We start from the raw sequence: 19181 nt of genomic DNA on the forward strand, positions 1-19181 counted from the left end.
GCCTTTGTATAACATAGTTCTATAGTCTGTTGGGCAGGTAGAAGGAGAAAAGGGAATTACTGGCTTACAGACAAATAAAGGGAATGACGTGGAAATATTAATAGCTGGGTATCTATAGTTTCCAGCCAACTTCCTTAAATTCCTAGGCTAACATATCTTGATGTGACGTGTAATGCACTGGAAATGATAAGCTCGCTCCAAATATTTGTTTCAAGTATATGTTTTTAATAATATCTAATACAACCATCTTTTTCAATTTTTTTCCTTTCCTTTCCTTTTTTGGAGTATATGACATAACATATACAGTGCACAGCTTTTATGTTTGGATTATATACTAACACCACTCACCACCCAAGTCAAGAAATTGATCATCCTCTTGTCTTAGAACACAGTCATTCAAATTAAAAAGCTGATAGACAATTCAGAATCTCTCTACAGAAGGAGAACAAAAGGCCTGATGTTTAAATCCCACTTGAGATATGCATAATTCCATAGTACAGAAAATATATTACTTTTACAAGACTATTTTATAAGAACTTCCTCAAAAGGGGGAACATTGACAAAAGCCCCATCTCTCTATCAGCCCCAGGATCAGTTATGGTTATAGGCCACTGTGGCTGCCTGCGCCTTTTGGCCTTAAAACTCACTAATTATCTGATATCCAACCCAGAATGTTAGGAGAACACTGCCTCGACAGTATTACTGCCAAACAACCCTCTAATTGTCATAAATATGTGTTTTTCATATTAAAAAAAATACAGGAGTCTCACATTTTCTCAATTATAGTTTGTCAACTTGAATTATAAACAAGCATATGAAGATATGGTACCCTCTATCACAGAAAGCTCACAAAGCCTTTACTTGCCACTGTAAGCAGAATAAAAGTCACAAATAATTATGTTTAATAATAATTCTGATACAAACACCTTACAGTTGGAAGCAGTAAATTCAGGAAGAACATAAAATATCAAGATCAATTTAAAATAGCATATGAAAAAAATCTCTCACAGGGTACATCTACACTGCAGCTGGGAGGGTACTTCTCAACACAAGTAGCTAGACACATGCCAGCTCTGCTCAAGTTAGTGTGCTAGAAATAGCTGTGTAGCTGGGGTAGGGTAGGCAACAACTTGGGCTAGCTGCCTGAGTACAAACCTGCCTGGGCTCCCTAGATACATACTTGGATAGTTAGAAAAAGCCACAACCTGTGCTACCCAGAGCTACGCTGATACTTTTAGCAAGTCTGTCTATTGTTACTCCTGGGGGAATTGTGCGCCACTGCGCAATGCAGAATTTTGCAGAATTTCCTTTCCCCCACATAAATGGGCTGCAGTGCTGCTTGTTGCCACTAGGGGCCACTGGACCCAACAGAGCCCTGTTCTTATCCATAAGAGGACACAGCTGGGGGAGGGGGAGGGAGCTAGAGGGTTCCCAGCAGCTTCTATTCCCTGCACACCTTGAGAGGAGATGGCGGAGAGCATCAGGCTGTTTCTCCTTGGGTTCTGAGGAGTAGGGGAGCAGGTGTCTGGGTTGGGAGGAGCATCTCTGAGCTAAGGGGGGCTCTGCAGCTGGGCTCCGGGGACAGAAGGGGGCAGAGAAACAGGAACTGGATTGTCATAGGAGTTTCTTTAAATTTCTACTCCTAGGGGGAATTTTGTGTGTGTCTGTATTGTTACCAACATACTTGCTGATAATTTATTTCAAAATACCTATCAAAATAATTGAAACTGACATTATGTAGTGTTATTTTGACAAATAAAATTAGCAGAATTTTAAAAAGTGCGCAACATTTTTAATCTTTTGTTGCAGAATTTTTAATACCTTTTTGGTGCAGAATTCGCCCAGGAGTACTATTGTGCTGGAAAACACATTCACAGCTGTGGTGTATACATACTCTAAAAGAGAGCCTTCTGAATGCACATCTTCCAATGTCCAGGCATATTGTATGTTCTTACATAGAAATAATTGTACAGTATTTCCATTTATTTTAATGGACAAGAAATATTTAGCCTGGCAAACAAGTAACATTCATGCTCTAGACTGATATCTAATTCTTGTTAAAAATTATGTTTTCCTATGCCAAAAGAACAACTGTGTGTAATCCAGATACACAAGGTTTTCTGAACACTACTCAAAATTAAGAGGCTAATTAAAAAAATCCCAAATCCCAAGAGTTGCATATTGCAAATGTACACACAGGGTGCTACCTGAAAAATCTTAATATGTTTTGAGAGGACATAACTATTTTAAACAGATCCATGAAAGTTCTGGAGATGGGTAGCTTACTTTGGCTCTACGTCCAGAGTTCAGCATCCACAGTACTCTGCAATTTTCAGGGAACAAATCACAAATTTCATTTCCCAATGTTTTACAGTTGTTAATATTCAGTCAACAGCATCATGTACAAAAACATTTTTGGAGTCATGCAGTCTTCTGCAACCTACTTTAAATCACATACTGGTTAAATTTCTATTATAAAAGCACTAGGTATATTTAAGTATTGTTAAGATCTCCATCTTTTCCCACAACTTGAAAAAACAGTAACCAAGAGGGACAAAACAGCAAATATAGGGGAAATAAATGCAACATGCCAGCTATGAAGACCCAAAGCCCAACAGCTAATGTGACCTGTCAAAATCCATATTTTGGGGAACATTTATTGTAAAATGCTATATACATATTTTACATACTGGTACATTACACACTTCAAGAGCTTAAAAGAATGACAGTTTTTGCATTCATTTCCGCATCTTTTGAACTTAGCTGAAACTTATGCAAATACATTCTTGAATTTAAGGTTGTGGAAAAAATTTGCTTTTCTATTTGGTCTGGCAACAGACTTAGGCCAACACTTTCAACTGTGAGTACCTAAAGTTAGACATGTTCCTTTTAAAATCTGGATCTTAGTTTCTTGGATAAAACATAGCATATTTAGATGTCCGAAAGCCAAGCAGATCCCTCATTTCATTTCGAAATTTTGATAAATCTTGCCGCAGTTCATTGAGATTTTCCACAGTTGCTTGATCCATGCTTTGCATCTTTTGTCTCATGGAGGTTAAGTAACGATGGACTAAACAACACATCACCTTTTGGTAATTCTCATTCCTCTTTTGCTTCAGATTTCTCCATTCCTTGAAACAAATATACAGGTTTACTAAACAAAAGGGATTTATTTTAATGTATTTATTTAATTTTTGAACCCTGAAGCCTGTATATAATTGCACAGACAGCATCACATATGTGCACACAAATTGGAAATCTCAATGTACCAATTCTCAACTTGTGTACATGTATGTGACACTGTGTGCAGCCTTTTGAGATAAAAATGAAGCCTACAATGCCCAATTCGTGAAGCAGAAACGAAGGTCTCGTAATTTATCTGGCTTGTAAAAAGTTATACAGATGTATGAGATTTCCATCTAGTCATTAATAGTACTTCTGTACTTAAATGTATGTTCTGTACAGTCTTTCAATCTGGTTTGCCTGAAATATTTTTGGCTGCAAGAAGGAGCAGTAGCAATTAGTATACATAATTACAGGGTACATTAACTATGTTTACTTAAAGAAAATGTAAAACCAAAAAAATTAAGAGACTCCAGTGTTCCTTTTTTGGTTATTTATTTTGACATGTCATGTGACGTGTTTAAAATTAGTTGTCCCCCTCCCCACCTTCAGCATATTCTAACTGCACCATTTTCAAAATTATTACATATTTCAACACTGAAGATAATAGTGTTACTAGGTTTTACATCAAGCAGCAGGGCCATTAAATATTTGGTTAGCAGGTTTGGTTTTATTGAAACATGGAAAATTATGCCAGCCTTAATTAAAAACCTCAATTAAAATCTGAAATAATTTTTTTTTGTTCCTGTTCTGAGCTGACATTTATATTTTGGATTCACAAGCTAACAGAGTTTAAGGCCAGAAGGAACCATTAGATCATCTGGTCTGATTTTCTCTATATCACAGGCCATTATATTTCAGCCAGTTACCCCATCTTGAGTTTAACAACTTGTGTTTGACTAAAGCATCGTCTAGAAAGACATCCAACCTTGATTTGAAGACATAATCCACCACTTCTCTTGGTAGTTCGTTCCAAAGGTTAAGCACTCTCAAATTAGAAATGAGGAACACATTTTAAACAATGAATTTTCTGGCTTCAGCTTCCAGCTATCACTGGTTCTTATCATGCCTTTTCCCACTAGACTAAATAAGCCTTTAGTATCCCATATTTTCTCCCTGTGAAGATACTTATACACTGTAATCAAGTCAGTCTTCTTTCTGATAAACTACACAGATTGAGATCTTTAAATCTCTCATTGTTGCAGGGCTTTTTCTCCAGCCCTGTAATCATTTTTGTGGTGCTTGTCTGCACCCTCTTCAATATTTCAACATCCTTTTTAAAATGCAGGCACCAGAACTGTTACATGGTATTCTATTATTGATCTCACCGATCCCATATACGGAGATAAAAATCACCTCCCTACGCCTGCTGACTACTTCTCTATTTATACATCCAAAGATCACATTAGCTCTTTTTTGTCATAGGATCACACTGGAGCTCATGTTGAGCTGTTTGCCCAACAGGACCTTAAATCCTTTATATAATTACTGCATTCCAGAATTTACAGTCCCCTGTTCTACAGGTATGGCCTGCATTATTTGCTCCTGAGTGTATAACTTCGTATTCGCTGTATTTAAAACACATTTTGTCTGAATGAGCCCAGGTTACCAAGCAATCCTAATCACTCTGTATTATTAGCCTGTCGTCATCATCATTTACCACTCAACCAATCTTTGTGTCAGCCACCAATTTTCTCAGCGGTGATTTTATATTTACTTCCAGATTATTGACAAAAATGCTGAAAAGCATCAGGCTTCTTACTGATCACTATAGAACCCCACTACATCCTCCCCCTGCCTCCCCACATTTGATAAGGATTCCCCACTGACAACTATTTTTTGAGCTCCATCAGTTACTCAGTTCTTATTTCATTTAATGTGGGCTCTGCAGATCCTGGATAGTGCTAATTTTTAATCAGTGTGTCATGCGGTACTACATCAAAGATCTTACATAAATATATTACGTTTACTCAGTTACTTTCATCAGCTAAACTTCTCTCTCCAAAGAATTACATCAGGTTTGTTTGATAAGAACTATTTTCCATAAAAATCATGTTGATGGGCAATTATATTCTTACTCTTTAATGCTTCATCGACTGAATCCCCTATCAGCTTAACCATTATTTTGAATATAACTAAGACTATACTTAGAATATATTATTGTGATTTATTTATGATACCACCCACAGCATGATAGGAACTTCCAGAGTGGACAAAAAGATAAATTCTCTTAGGTTAATTTCAGTAAGAAATATTTATATGATTGTTAACATACACTTAACTTTCCAGACAATTTCTTACCTTTAGGCTATTCTGACGTTTGACTTTGCCAGTCGAAGTATGAGAGCCGATCCATTTACTAAGACTGTTGAAGAGATAGCAGATAGTCTTGGGAGAGGGAATGACATTGAAAGGTGGAGGTAGTGTGCATTTATCATCAAAGTAGCTAAGCCAAAGTTTGGCACGAGCAAATTTCCATTCTTTGTCTTCATGATTCTAAAATATCAGAAATATTAAGATAAGTGATAAAATGAACAAGAGTCTGCAAAAAAATATGTAAAGTTATGAGAATTTATGTTAGTAATTTTATGGTGGTTTACATTTTCCAGTACCTTAAACACTAACAATGAATAAATTCACCAATATAGGCTATGGCATAAAAAAAAGTCAAAACTATTAGTGTGTATAACTCACATGTTAAATGCACTTTAAAGAAATATCTAAAATAACCATAAGGTTCAATGAACTGACAAAAACTGACTCTATACTCAGCTGCCATTAGACTTAATATTTAATTCCCACATGTCCGCTCTTTAAAAAATTTTAACACTACAATACTTTGATACAATTAAAACAGGGAAAATAAACAAGCCAAACATTCTTGTCTGATCTCTGCCATTCAGTTCATGACCCTACAAATACTTATGCATCTGAACTTATAGAAACTACTTGCGTGCATAAAGTTATCATGAATGTGTTTCCACAATCAAGCATTAGACCAGAATCCTCAGCGTAGAGACTAACACTCTCCTGTACAGCACCAAGAACATTGCTGACACTTTGACTTAAAAATATATATAATTAATTTACTTACTGCTATCAGCTGAAAGCTTTTATGAAGCATTGCCACTAAGAGCTTGGTAAGGACAATCACAACCACTACGTTGTAGGTACCAACAATAACAGCGCCCACAAAAGACTGCAATTCTTCACCGTAGCTAAATCTAGTGACAAAGATTGCTACATGTGCAAGGGAGAATATGTACCAGAACAGAGCAAAGCAGGTGCCAATAAACCTACAAAAACAAAATAATCTATGGTTAGATCACATATTAAAAAACTTCAAACAAATGTAAAAGAAATTAACATGTGAATTCAATTATTCAGCATGAACTGCCAGCCTCATTCAATTATTACTAATTAAGGGCCAGACGGATACTGTTGTTTATGTTGAATAGTTCTTTACATCATAAGCAGTCCCACTTAAATCAGCAGGGCTACTTATAGAGTAAATTGCTACAGACTTGTCAGTAAGGGTATCACAATCTGCCCTAACTGATGATATATCAGAGCCTTTCTTTCCATTTAAAATCATTACATTTAAAATAGTAGTTTTCCCTAGAATACTTTTTGTCTCAACTCCTCCTCTCCAAACAAAACAAAACAAAACAAAAACCAGACAATATCTAGATGCAACATTGGCTTAATCCAATGCCCAACACAGTGACTATGAAGACTCTCATGGACTTTACTGAATTTTGGATCAGGTCCTATATGAGTGAGGTTCAGTATTTAATGGTAACTGATCACCATAATAACATGAGACACTACCACTGAAGAAGTTATAGTTCTCCAAGAAAGACAATTACCAAGTAATTCAACTTTATAATCTCAGTGGACGCATATGAAACATGTTTATTATCTGCAGATCACTGAGTTTATAAGCCATACTGTAGTGTGTATCTTCGAAGCACTCTGATTTCAACTTAATATCCAGCTGCTGTGGAGACACTTCACAATATATTAAAATACAAGGAACCTCAAATTTCTTATCACTACAGTTTAAACAGGTAAAGTTTGGAAAAAAAAACATTTTTGAGTCTTTATACTTCATCTTGAAGTTGTTAATGTAGGAAGGAACATATGGATCAACCCACAGTGTGCAAATTTTCTACTTATTAGAATTCCTTATGAAAAAATTGTCACTGTGCATACACTCCCAAATTCAATGTGTCTGTCATTCTAGAAATTAAAAAATACCAAAGCACTTCAATCTGTGTGATTATTTTAATAGCCTTCAAAAAAAATTTTAAAGACATCTTCAGCTGACTGAAATAGAAGAAAGTATCTGTAAACTGAAAATTTTCTATGTTTCTTCTTTTACAATTTTGTACTTACAAGCATAAAAACCAATTGTAAGTAGGTAGCATGGTAGGTTAGCATAGTAGCTTTTCATCACTTGATATCCAAATACTAATCCAATAAGTACAGCAAAGCTTGTGTAATGACAGCACTTCTTTGCTCAAGTTGGTGCTATTAACTCACTTCATATGCATTGAAGTTATTTACCCCGCTAAGCTTACCAAGGGTAGGTCTTCTAGGCAATTTTTTATCCCAGTACTAGTTTTTAATATCAGAGAAAATGGAATTTCATAATGGATTGTTGGAAATCACAATACTCCACACACCGCCTGCACTGTAACAACAGCGTGCTAATACTGTTATATACTATAAATGGGAGTGCCCACATTATATCTTTTTTTATTACAAGTGTGGACAGGAGGAAACAGTTTAATTGTGTTAAGGAATGGCATTTTAGCCTCATAGGCTGAGTCTACACTGTGGTTTTGTGAGACTCAAACCACTCACGTTATACTGGTGAACAGACTTGATGCTTATGTTTCTACCGATGTGTTATGTATCCTTACTTAGAGACCTGCCAATGCATGAATGTTCAGTTGATACCATTGATGGAGCTGCAACTCTAGTAAATCCAGGTCATAATCTTCCAGTATACATACACCACTCAGGTAAACGTCCTGCAGCAGATTTTTTAAATTAATATTTTATTTAACATTCTAAAACTCACGAATGGAATGTGTCATTGCTTTGCTGTTCACAGAAGATCCCTGCACAGTCCTTCTCTTCATTTACAGTAAATCCTTTGTCATACAGTTGGGTCAATCCAATTGTGAATGAGAACAAGACAAGAAGGAACATCCCTAGGAATTTTCCAAAGTCTTGCAACATCTGCCCCATTGAAATCTGTGGAACAGATTACCAATTTCCATTAACAATGAAATAATAAATTATCAATATTCCTTCACTCAGTCCCTACCAGAAAAAATATTGTGAATACTACTTTTTTAATTTAATGTCAATACCATTGTATAAGAATTCAGGACTGTAGCCAAGAATAGACAATATCAGGTATATTTAGGATATAGAGATGAAATATAAGTATTTTTTAACATTGTAACACATAGCTAACAGGCCTGTAAGATATTAGGCTTAGACAAACAAGGCCTCATGCCTAAAAACAGGCAGATTTGAGTAGCAATCTGAGGACTGGTTTAAATCATTTTTCAGAACAAAATTAAATTGGTACATTTTTCCAGGATAGGTAAGGCCTAAGTGCATTATTAGGTATATGTAAAAAAGTATGACATTTAAACAAACATACAGTATGGACTGTTTCCCACATTTAAATTCTACAAAGTTATTCCACCATCTAATATTTACAGCATATATGATGGCCCTTACATCACGGGATATGTGAGCTCTAAAACAGATTTAACCAAGTGTAACCCTAATCCCTGAGTCACTATGAATACACACGACAGACAGACACAACAGACTTCCTCCAGAAACTCTTCAACATTAACAGCCTCCCTCATAACACTATCCTCGCCTCCATTTACACCAATATGCCTCACAACGACGGAATCGTTGTCTGCCTCAAATATCTACAATACAATGGACGGTACTCAGATATCCACCCCAAACTCATTGCTAAACTCATCCATTTTATATAACAACACACACTTTGTTGAAGCCATGGAAACAGACCTGGATACTAGGATGGCTCCCCAACATGCCAACCTCTTCACTGGCTCCCTTAAGGAGAAATTTCTGGACAAATGTCCCATGAAACCAATGATACCCCTGCGACACATCAATGATATTTTGATCCCCTGGACAGACTATCTAAACTCCTCATAGATTTCCACCACAACTTCAACAACCACCATGTGTCCATTAAATTCTCCCTAGAACAGCCCCACACCAGAATCAACTTCCTGGAAATCACAATAAGGTGCAACAGTATAATCCTACAGATACCTATATACAAAAAACCAACAGATCACAATACTTACCTTCACAGATCGAATAACCACTCCAAACACACCAAGAAATGGGTTATCTCCAGCCAAGCCTATTGATACCACAGAACATGCTCCAAGAAAAAAGTTAGAAACACACTTAAAACCACCTTCACCAAACAAGGACACTCCACCAGAGAAGCATATCGCATCATGGAATGAGCTACCCAAATATCCGAACAAAATCTGCTTCAATACAGAAATAAAACCCCTTCTGACCGCACACCCCCTAGTTGTCACCTACCACTCTACTCTGGAACCTATGTGGAACATCATTAACCAATTACAACCCACACAATGGAGACCACATCCTCAAATAAATCTTTCCCGAGTCCCCCTCTTCTGGCCTTCAAACAACTCCCCAACGTCACCAACAGAAGAAAGCTCCAGACCAGGATCCACCAATCCAAAGTGGCACCACGTACTGCCATAACAACAGATACAAAACCTGCAGATATATCTCCACTACTATGATGATCAATACCTTCCACAACACACCTTTCAAGAATCATGGGCCCTACACATGCCTATCACAACATGTGGCATACCTATCCACTGCACTAAATGCTCCAACAACAACTACATGGGTGAAAACAGACAATCCTTACACTCTCAAATGAACTCACTCAGAAAAACGATAAAAGACAAAAACACCATAATCACCCGTGGGTGAACATTTTTCACAAAATGATTACTCCATATCTGACCTCTCAGTCTTCGCCCTCAAAAAAAACCTGCACAACACCTTCAAAAGACAAGCCTGCGAGTTTAAATATATAACTTCACTAGACACTAAAAATCCTGGTCTTAATAAGCCCTAATTCTAGTGTCTCTATTACGACAATCTATAGCCCACTAACCCCCGTTTTTGTCCTAGGATTGCAGGGTGTTAACGGGCCACTTCACCTTGAATGATCCATTAGAATGTGTGTTAACTACTTATTCCAGTTTCTATTTAGCTGTGACACTCTGAGTACCTTTCCCAGACCTGAAGATGAGATCTGTGTAGCATAAAAGCTTTTTTCTCTATCACCAACAGAAGTTAATCCAATAAAGCTCAGTGGTTTGAGCATTGGCCTGCTAAACCCAGGGCTGTGAGTTCAATCCTTGAGAGGACCATTTGGGGATTTAGTTAGGGGTTCGTCCTGCTTTGAGCAGGGGGTTGGACTAGATGACCTCCTGAAGTCCCTTCCAACCTTGATATTCTATGAAAAATATTATCTCACCCACCTTCTCTCTAATATCGGGGGACCAAAACAGCTATAATACCACAGAAAGACAGACATATGTAGTCCACTGTGTTCTAAAGAAAGTGATTTTAGTTTTACTTCCACGCAGATTTCTTGTTTTGGGGGCATGATAAATATACTGGATCCAGAGATTGGTAGTACACTGCTATTTTATAGGATGTATACATCTTTGGACTATATGAAAAGGAAGATATCTCTGTATCAAGCTGTGACCTAGGACAGAGTGTAAGAGCTGTAAGATTTAGTATTTCCTTAAATTTCATAATTTTCATCCTTTCAACACAAGTTACAAAACCCAGCAAAACAAAATTATACCCCCAAAACATGAAAGCTGCATGGAAGTTTAAAAAAAAAAAAAAAAAGCACTTTCTTCAGAGTACAGTGGACCAGGCAACTAGTACACAGATCAGATACCTGTTACTCTAACTATAGTCACATTATATCTTTCCAAGTGTTTATAATTTGTAGACAACTTGAAAGCTGAAAATGTTAGTATACAAAACCAAATTTTGTAAAAAGCTCTTTTTAATATATCTAGTATTAATAAACTTATAATTGACTTTTTTCTTAAAATAAGTTTCATAGGCCAACATGTAAAATGATTCAGTACTTAAAATATCTCTAGCAGCCAACAGAACACAGTAGCTTTCCTTCATTTTTCACTGTTGGGGTGTCATACCATGTTTAATTACTACTATTTGAACTTGTGACCTACTTTTGGAAAATACTTTAAGAGCTGTTGTTCAACTTGTACTAGTCAACAGTAATAAGATTCAGTGTGCAACTGAATAGGGTGACTGTTGACTATTTTTGTTTACTCAAAATTTTGACTTTACTACATAGCTGCCTAATAAAAATACATAAGGTATGTTAAACAGCAAACCTCTTTAAAATGTAGGAGATACTTTAATGTTCAGTGTATTTGTACTATAAATATAATACTTACTTTAACATCAATATGTTAAGTAGCTGCCTGAAAGTATACAACTGCTTTTTCATTGTGTGAGCACGTGTGCGTGGGGAAGAAAAATGAGAAACAAATAAAAAGAAAAAAGTGGCAACGTAACTGAGATACAGAACCACAGCTAGAGAGAGACAAAGGCAAGAGAAAATAACTGTTTGGGAAGATTACAGAAAGACACAGTTAATTGGCTACAAAACAAATATTCTTTCTAAAGTAATTTCTATCCTGAATTTAAAAAAAAATTCAACGTGTGAAATTTCTATTACTTTTCCTTTTCAGAGCACAATTAGGGGGCTACATTTTAATACAGAGCTAAAATAAATCTGTTAAAAGAATGTTGGGTTGCAAAGTCAAGCACCCTAAAGTTCGGAAATGCCAGATTTGAATGCTCAACCTTAATTTTGCCCGTCCACCACCATTTGTGTCCATCCTGTACCCTGAATGAGGGAGGAGAATATGGAAAAACTAGTATATGATCATGCAATTAAAGACTATATCAAAATACATATGTACAAGTTCAGGTCTAGCATTTTCTCTGACAGCAATATTATTTACCTGAAGTGGTCCTAGGATAGAACTGGTTGTATACATGAAGAAGAGTCGAAGGTAACTAAGAACATTAGCAAAAGCAAAGAGACCTTCTGCCACCAGTGTAGGATGGAATGCGTCCCAGTCCTTTCTATCAGCAAAATCATGGAACTAGAGTTTCAGAAGAAAAAGCTGAAGTTACTTACATTATTAAAACAAACAAACAAACAAACAAAAAGAATCTATCACGAGTGTGATTCAAAGGTATTCTACAATAAATGGTGAGTGTGCCTTCAGACAATGTATTCTATGTAGCTAAAACAAAATTTCACACAGATACAAGCCAGAGTCATTAGTAGATAGGGCACTGAACTGGGAGGCAGGTGACTTAGGTTCAATTCAAGGCTCTGCCACTCACCTATACTGTGTGAGCTTGGGGAACTCACTTCTCCTCTGGGTGTTGTTTTCCTTCCTACTCTGTATTACCAATTTAGGTTGTAAACTCTTTAAAGTAGGGACTCTCACTACTGCATGAACAGCATCTACCACACGGGGCCCTAATATAGGCACTGTCATCAAACAAATAATGATAAGCAAAAAAAATACTGTACGACACAGAACAAACCAACTTATGCAATGATTCATAGATTCATAGACTCCAGGACTGGAAGGGACCTCTAGAGGTCATCAAGTCCAATCCCCTGCCCTCATGATGATAGACTTGCAGGTCTTAACCAATTTTGGAAGGGGACAGGACTCAGAGATAATGGTTCCTTTAGAATGATGGATGTCTTATGAGTATACACACACTTCTACCCTTCACACATCTGATATCTGCCACTCTCAAGAGGTCACACTTGAGAAATCATAAGCAGTAAGAAACAGATCAAAAGAGAGGGAGGGCAGGAGTGAGCATACATAATACTGGCGTTCATTATTTAATGGCAGGCCATAAGACTATGGTATGGCAGAAAGCTGCATCTGCAGACAGGAGCATATCTGGCCCAAATGATAGCAATCAGTCCAGGATTACTTATACTGAAAGATGATGGATTGCCCCAGTGATCAAAGAGCTGCCCTACAGATTTCTTTATGCTCTGTTTCCTTCTGTCCATGATGTAGAGAATGCTCTGACTGAATGAGCTTTTGAGTCTTGAGGAGGAATTTTGCCAGAAGAAAAGTAAGTAGTTTAATAGCCAATTTGATCTATCAGGAAGGTTTCTTTTATGATAGCCAAGCAGAGGTAACAGCACATAAGTTTATTTCCAACCCCAAAATCTTCCTAGATAATACTTAAAAAAACTCAGCATAAGGACCTCAAAAGCAACAAAGAGTTTTGTGAGAGGTTCAGGTTTTGATGAAAGGGATGATAACGCAGAACAGTGCTACAGCTCAAAACCAGAATTTCTGATGCAGTATTCTGACCTATGTAACTAGTGAGAATTGACTAAAAGGTTGTTCAATAAGCAGTGTTCCCAAACTCACCAACTCTTCTAACTGAGGAAATAAACAGGAGAAACAAAACTAAGCTCACCTACTCTTTGAAACCAAATTCTCTTGTATGTGCCAGATAAGGGGTATCAACCTCATTCAGTGTAGAGATCTGAATTCCACTTTTAATTATGGTCCACTGACCAGGGATATAAATTTAGGATTAACTACTCCCCTCATTCCAGAGTAAAACTCCCAATAAAACTTTCTGAAAATGTCCAAGGGTAGACTATGACTTTAATGTGTAACTGAATAGTTTTGTTATTATTTGTTCAATATCACAATCAGTACTCCATGGGACAATATATCAACTTTAAGATTATTGCTATCTCTGACCTTTTTTTCCCCACTCTTCGGCTTCATCCTTCTTTAGTTTCCTTTTTCTTGTCTATCTTTGTGTCTCTCCTATTTTCCCTCTGCATTTCTTTCCCTGTAGCAATTCTCATTTCAGAGCCTCATGGGCTTCAAACTCCCCTTTCCCATCATACCTAAGATACTGTTGTCCCTCCTACTCTATCTTGTTTATTTAGATTGTAAACTCTGAAACAGAGACACTCATTATGTGCATGAACAACCCACCATACTGGGCCCTGGTATAGGCCCTGATAGAGGGCTGTAATATCTGAGCACATCAGAAACCTAACATTTTTATCCTCATAACACTCCAGTGAGGTACAGAAGTGCCATTATCCCATTTTAAAGTTGAGGAACCAAGACATGGAGAAACTAAATGACTTGGCAAAGTCCACACAGGCAGTTTGTTGCAAAGTAAGAATTGAATCCAGATCTCCCAAGTTCCAGGCTAGCAACCTAAACACTGGACCACCCTACTACTTGTTAAAACAATTCCATCCTCAAAAAATGATCAGCAATAACACAATTAATGCTGACATTACAGTGTTGTCACTGGGAAGTAAACTAAACATCCATATACAACAGAAGGGTGAAAAGAATGGTGGATCTGTATGGACTAGATGTTTGTAGAGGGGCATCCCTCTTGAAAAGCCTACCATAATTATCAGACTGAAATATCATAGGACAGGGTCACAGAAATATTTCTGTATTTAGCAAATAAGAAAATGATCCTCATATTTCTTGTCAGAGGACTCTCTCTGAAAGACTGCGATTTTACTTCTTATTCCTTCTCTTCAGGAAGGGCAGAAGCTGTTTGTGATTACAGTCTCATGTACCAATAATGATTGTCTGTTTATTTTTTCATTATCAGAAGGCACCAAGTTTAATCATATGAGGCGTTACAACCCTGTAAGTTTTTTCTTCCCCCAGTAGGGAATGAGGAAGCTGTTCAATATTTTTTTATTTTCATCATTCAATTAACAGTCCCTGCCTTATTTACTGCACATCATCCACGCCTGCAATGAATATAGAATTCATTTTCTAATGGCCTTTCCTAGTGGGCTTATCACCAACTCCCTCACAAACATTTTAAGGTGCGTGCACAACTGATTGGAAACCCATACTCAGAGAGTAGTTATCAGTGGTTCACAGTCAAACTGGAAGGGCATAACAAGTGGGGTCCAACAGACATCCGTCCTGGTCCCGGATCTATTCAATACCTTCATAAATGATTTGGAGAATGGCATACAGTACACTTATAGTCTGCAGATGATACCATGATGGGAGGGATTGCAAGCACTATTGTCAGAGGTATTGAGCATTCACAGTTCTGACTTTCGTTTCATTTATAAATGTTCAACACTTCTACAAGTCAGGCCTCAGCTATCTCAAGACGGCTACACAGAAAACGAGGAACACAGGATTAGAGGCCACCTGTCAGAAATTTGGTTTAAGTGATTTGTTGAGCAACACGTAAGATTGTGGCAGGGGGAAGGACAGAACTCAGTTGTCTTAGGTGGCATTCACCTTAACAACAAGCCAAGCCTTTCTCTTCTCTCCACACACCTTATAGAGCAAGGATCTTTCAAACAGCCTCAATGATTATACAATCCTGATTCACTCCCTGAACACCATCTATCCTGTACACTAAATGAGGCTGCAATCCCACAGAAAAAAATAGTATGTGACCATGTAACCAAAGACTGGTTTTATAATGTACACACATGCCAGGTGGATTAAGGAATGAAGGCTGAAGTGGCAACCTGCATTCTGGCATTTCCTAACATCCAAATACTTGATTTTTCAATCTTAATGAAGTTTGTTAAATGTAATTTTTTTGTATATAATTTCCTAGATTTTTTTAAAAGGAAAGGATAAAAACAAATTCTGTCATGTGCCACTGAAGAAATGTATAATGCCTCATCATCACTTAGACTTGAACCCTGAATTTTCAACATTATAGTGCATCTTGAAGTACAAGATAGCAAAATTAGCTGGCAGCAGGAGAAGGCTGTTTTCCCAGCACGGGAATGACCACCAAACCTATTTGCTGGATCTGGGCAAGTAGTCAGGGACATCTTGGCATGCTCTGCCTCCCCTCCAGGAAATAGAAGCCTCCTTCCCATGTGATTTCCTCCCACACGGAGAGGGGAACTGAACCAAGTGCTAGGTTCAGGAATGCCTGACCAGGTTCTCTCCCTTCCCATTTGTCAGAGTGGAGATCTGCTATAAGGTTCCCACTGCAGTGTCTGCTGCTGCTGCTGCTGCTGCATTAGCCCAGACTTTGAGACTATTCATGTTCAGGTATTTCTGCAAGCTGCCAAAACTGTGCTTATGATGTAACCAACAGAAAGGAAATGGTGATTTTCAAAGGTTATACACTCAACCAACAGAATTTAATGGAGAAAAGAAAAGGCACTTTTCTAGCCTCAGGGCTTTCTCTCTGCTGAATTTAAAAGGCCTGCTGCATACAACTGAGGTGTCAGAGATTCTTTAAAAAAAATATATAATAGAAAGTGTTCAGCAACCTAAATATAGGGGTCAATATTAGTTCTCTCTAAAAAGCTAAGGAATCAGGGTAGCTGATGTGCCAGTTTCAGACAGGGACATGTGTATAAGTTCACACCTTATTTCTGGAGTTTAAGCAAATGCAACAAAACATCTTTACATCTAGCAAAATTATAATTTCAAAATAGAAAACTGTTGCTAGCCCCTTGTGTGCTTATGTTCTGTATCATTGTTAAATATATGCAGACGAAGATGAGACTATGGCCTTCAGTATTTAGGACTGCAGAATTATTTTTCCTAAGCCCTTGTCAAAATAAAAACAATTCTGTATTTCCCCCCAATCAGCCCCAGTTGGGCTTGAGATCTGAGTCATGGATATTCACCTTGTTATGAGCAACTACTTTGAGAGCAAAGGTTGCCAAATAGAGGGAATTCATGACAAAACTAAGCTGATTCCGAGATTCTTCTAAAAAGTCTTCCAGGCCTTCATACCAAAGTCTTTTAACATCTGACCACACCATTCCTGGTGGAGAGAAAAAGAAAACAAAAATATGTCACTGTGTTATACTGTATAGGCTTTCTACTAGTTCTAGTGTTTTCCAGATGGGTATTTTGTTTTGCTTTTAAACTAAAATAAGGGCACCTACTTCTTTTCAAAGTGTTTTAGTGAGAAAGAGGAAAGGGGGAATTTTGTATATGTATCTGAGCAGTATTGAGTTTGATCATAAAATACAACAGTGCAGTAATTATCATTTATAATGATAAAGTAATTATAAATGTTTACCTTCCACAAGTCAACTCTTCGCTGAAGAAAATTATCTTTAATAAGGAAGAGGAGTGTCTGCTTTAGAACAAGAGTCCAAAGCCTCACTGCAGTTGCCTTTTTTTTTTAAAGTTAACTTTATTTCAGAAAGCTTGGAACCTCATCACACTGTGCTACAAATATATTTTTGTGAATGTATTTGAATTAGAAAATGACCCAAGAAAAAAAACAGCTTAAAACTAAACTTTTCTCACTACAATTATCATAATTCCTGTAAGGTTAATGACTTAGAAATTTTTTCTATCTATTTGATTCAAGGTAACTTAACAGGAAACAAGGGTTTTAGTTTTACCCTGCAAAATGTATAGGTTTAGCCTATTCACAAAAAGATCTTCAATGGAACTTTTTTTTTCTCGCTACTGAATCACTGACCTCAATTAGGTGTTAAATTCTACCATTGTTAACCACTTTACACCAATTCAGAAAAATTCAGCTACTAAAATTCAGTGAGTGAATACTCAGATCACAACCTGCCATTTCATAATTTCAAAGGATCTTTTGTAGAAATTCAGTTGCACATTTAAGATAGCCAAATAATCAGCAGAACATTAAATAATTGATTATTTGTGTAATTCAGATGTTTGCTACTATATTAAAAATTAGGAGAAAAGTAGCATTTACATTAGTGGCAACTAAAAACTGTTCGACTTGGCACAGGTTTTTGCAAGTTTTCTAAAACTTCGGTCCAGTACAAGCAAAGGCAAGTCAGATAATTAACCTAAGATACTTTTTGCAGGACATTCCTTGTAGTTCAGTGAAATATATGTTGCAATGATAAAAGATTAGAGTCAAGCAGAAGAGAAAACACATCCTGCCACAGTTAGAAGTAGAAGGTAGTACACCTATTCTTCCTGGCTGAGTCTTAGTTTTAGGGTGTTTTGACTGTACACTGCAAAATTTGTTTAAATGTGTAACAGAAACTGACCTAGTTAATAAAAGAAGTTAAACAATGTAAAAGGGTAGTATAGGAAATCCTAAAAATGTCACATCATTTGTCTAGAAGTATAAGATTTTGCTGCTTTTTTGTCTTGGATTGATTATTTTGGGAGGGAAGGCTAATAGCACTCAAAATATTGAAACGTTAATCTAGTATACAAAATCTGGTTTTAACTTTAAGTTTTGGAGTCAAAACAGAATTTTACTGATTCAATAGAGAGTACATCAATGCTCCAAACTCCGACAAGATAAAGTTAGTTAATGATTGGTTGAAATAACATAATTATTCTCCTCCAAGTTAATTTTAGTACTTTTAAAAATATATATTTTATTGGAGGTATTCCAAGTTACATTTAGTGTGTATGTATTTCCTTATATGCGTCAACAACAAATGCATTTATACACACATTAAAATACTTAATTAAAAGTATTAAGATTTACTAATCTCAAAAAAAGATCTTACTTGGGTACTAGTAATGTGTCTGAGTTACAAATCACTCCCTTTCAATCTTATCTCACATGTATAGGTAAAATACTGAACAAGAGAAACAAATTTCAATATGAGTTAAGTGCCTAGGCACTTCTGAAAACCTCACGAAGCACCTACCTGCAACTAAGCATCTTCAAAAATCTGTCCTTAAGTGACCTAGCAGCCTAAATCCAAATTTCAACATTGACTTAAAAGCTTTGGTCACTTAAGTGTTTTACCCCTTGTTTTAACTAGTCATTTAACTGGAGGTCTGGCCCAACTGTACCCGTTAACTCACCCTTCCCCTTGTCCAGACACAAAATCTTCTCAAATAAGTGTTGCTCATAGAATT

General features: G+C 36.8%; 1 protein-coding gene across 1 annotated transcript in view; it reads right to left on the reverse strand.

The window, feature by feature from the left end:
• Positions 1-204: 204 nt before the first annotated feature.
• The window catches only part of TRPC1 (transient receptor potential cation channel subfamily C member 1), a 38477-nt gene continuing 19500 nt past the window's right edge, over positions 205-19181 (reverse strand). The window contains exons 8-13 of the mRNA XM_032765643.2: positions 16985-17124; positions 12276-12419; positions 8213-8388; positions 6218-6419; positions 5425-5619; positions 205-3131 (exon numbers count right to left, since the gene is read on the reverse strand). Coding sequence (XP_032621534.1) covers positions 2904-3131; positions 5425-5619; positions 6218-6419; positions 8213-8388; positions 12276-12419; positions 16985-17124 — 1085 coding nt within the window. The 3' untranslated portion in view covers positions 205-2903. The remainder of the gene's footprint in view (positions 3132-5424; positions 5620-6217; positions 6420-8212; positions 8389-12275; positions 12420-16984; positions 17125-19181) is intronic.

This window comes from Chelonoidis abingdonii, chromosome 8 (assembly GCF_003597395.2).
Source record: "Chelonoidis abingdonii isolate Lonesome George chromosome 8, CheloAbing_2.0, whole genome shotgun sequence".
In the NCBI taxonomy this organism is placed as follows: domain Eukaryota; kingdom Metazoa; phylum Chordata; order Testudines; family Testudinidae; genus Chelonoidis; species Chelonoidis abingdonii.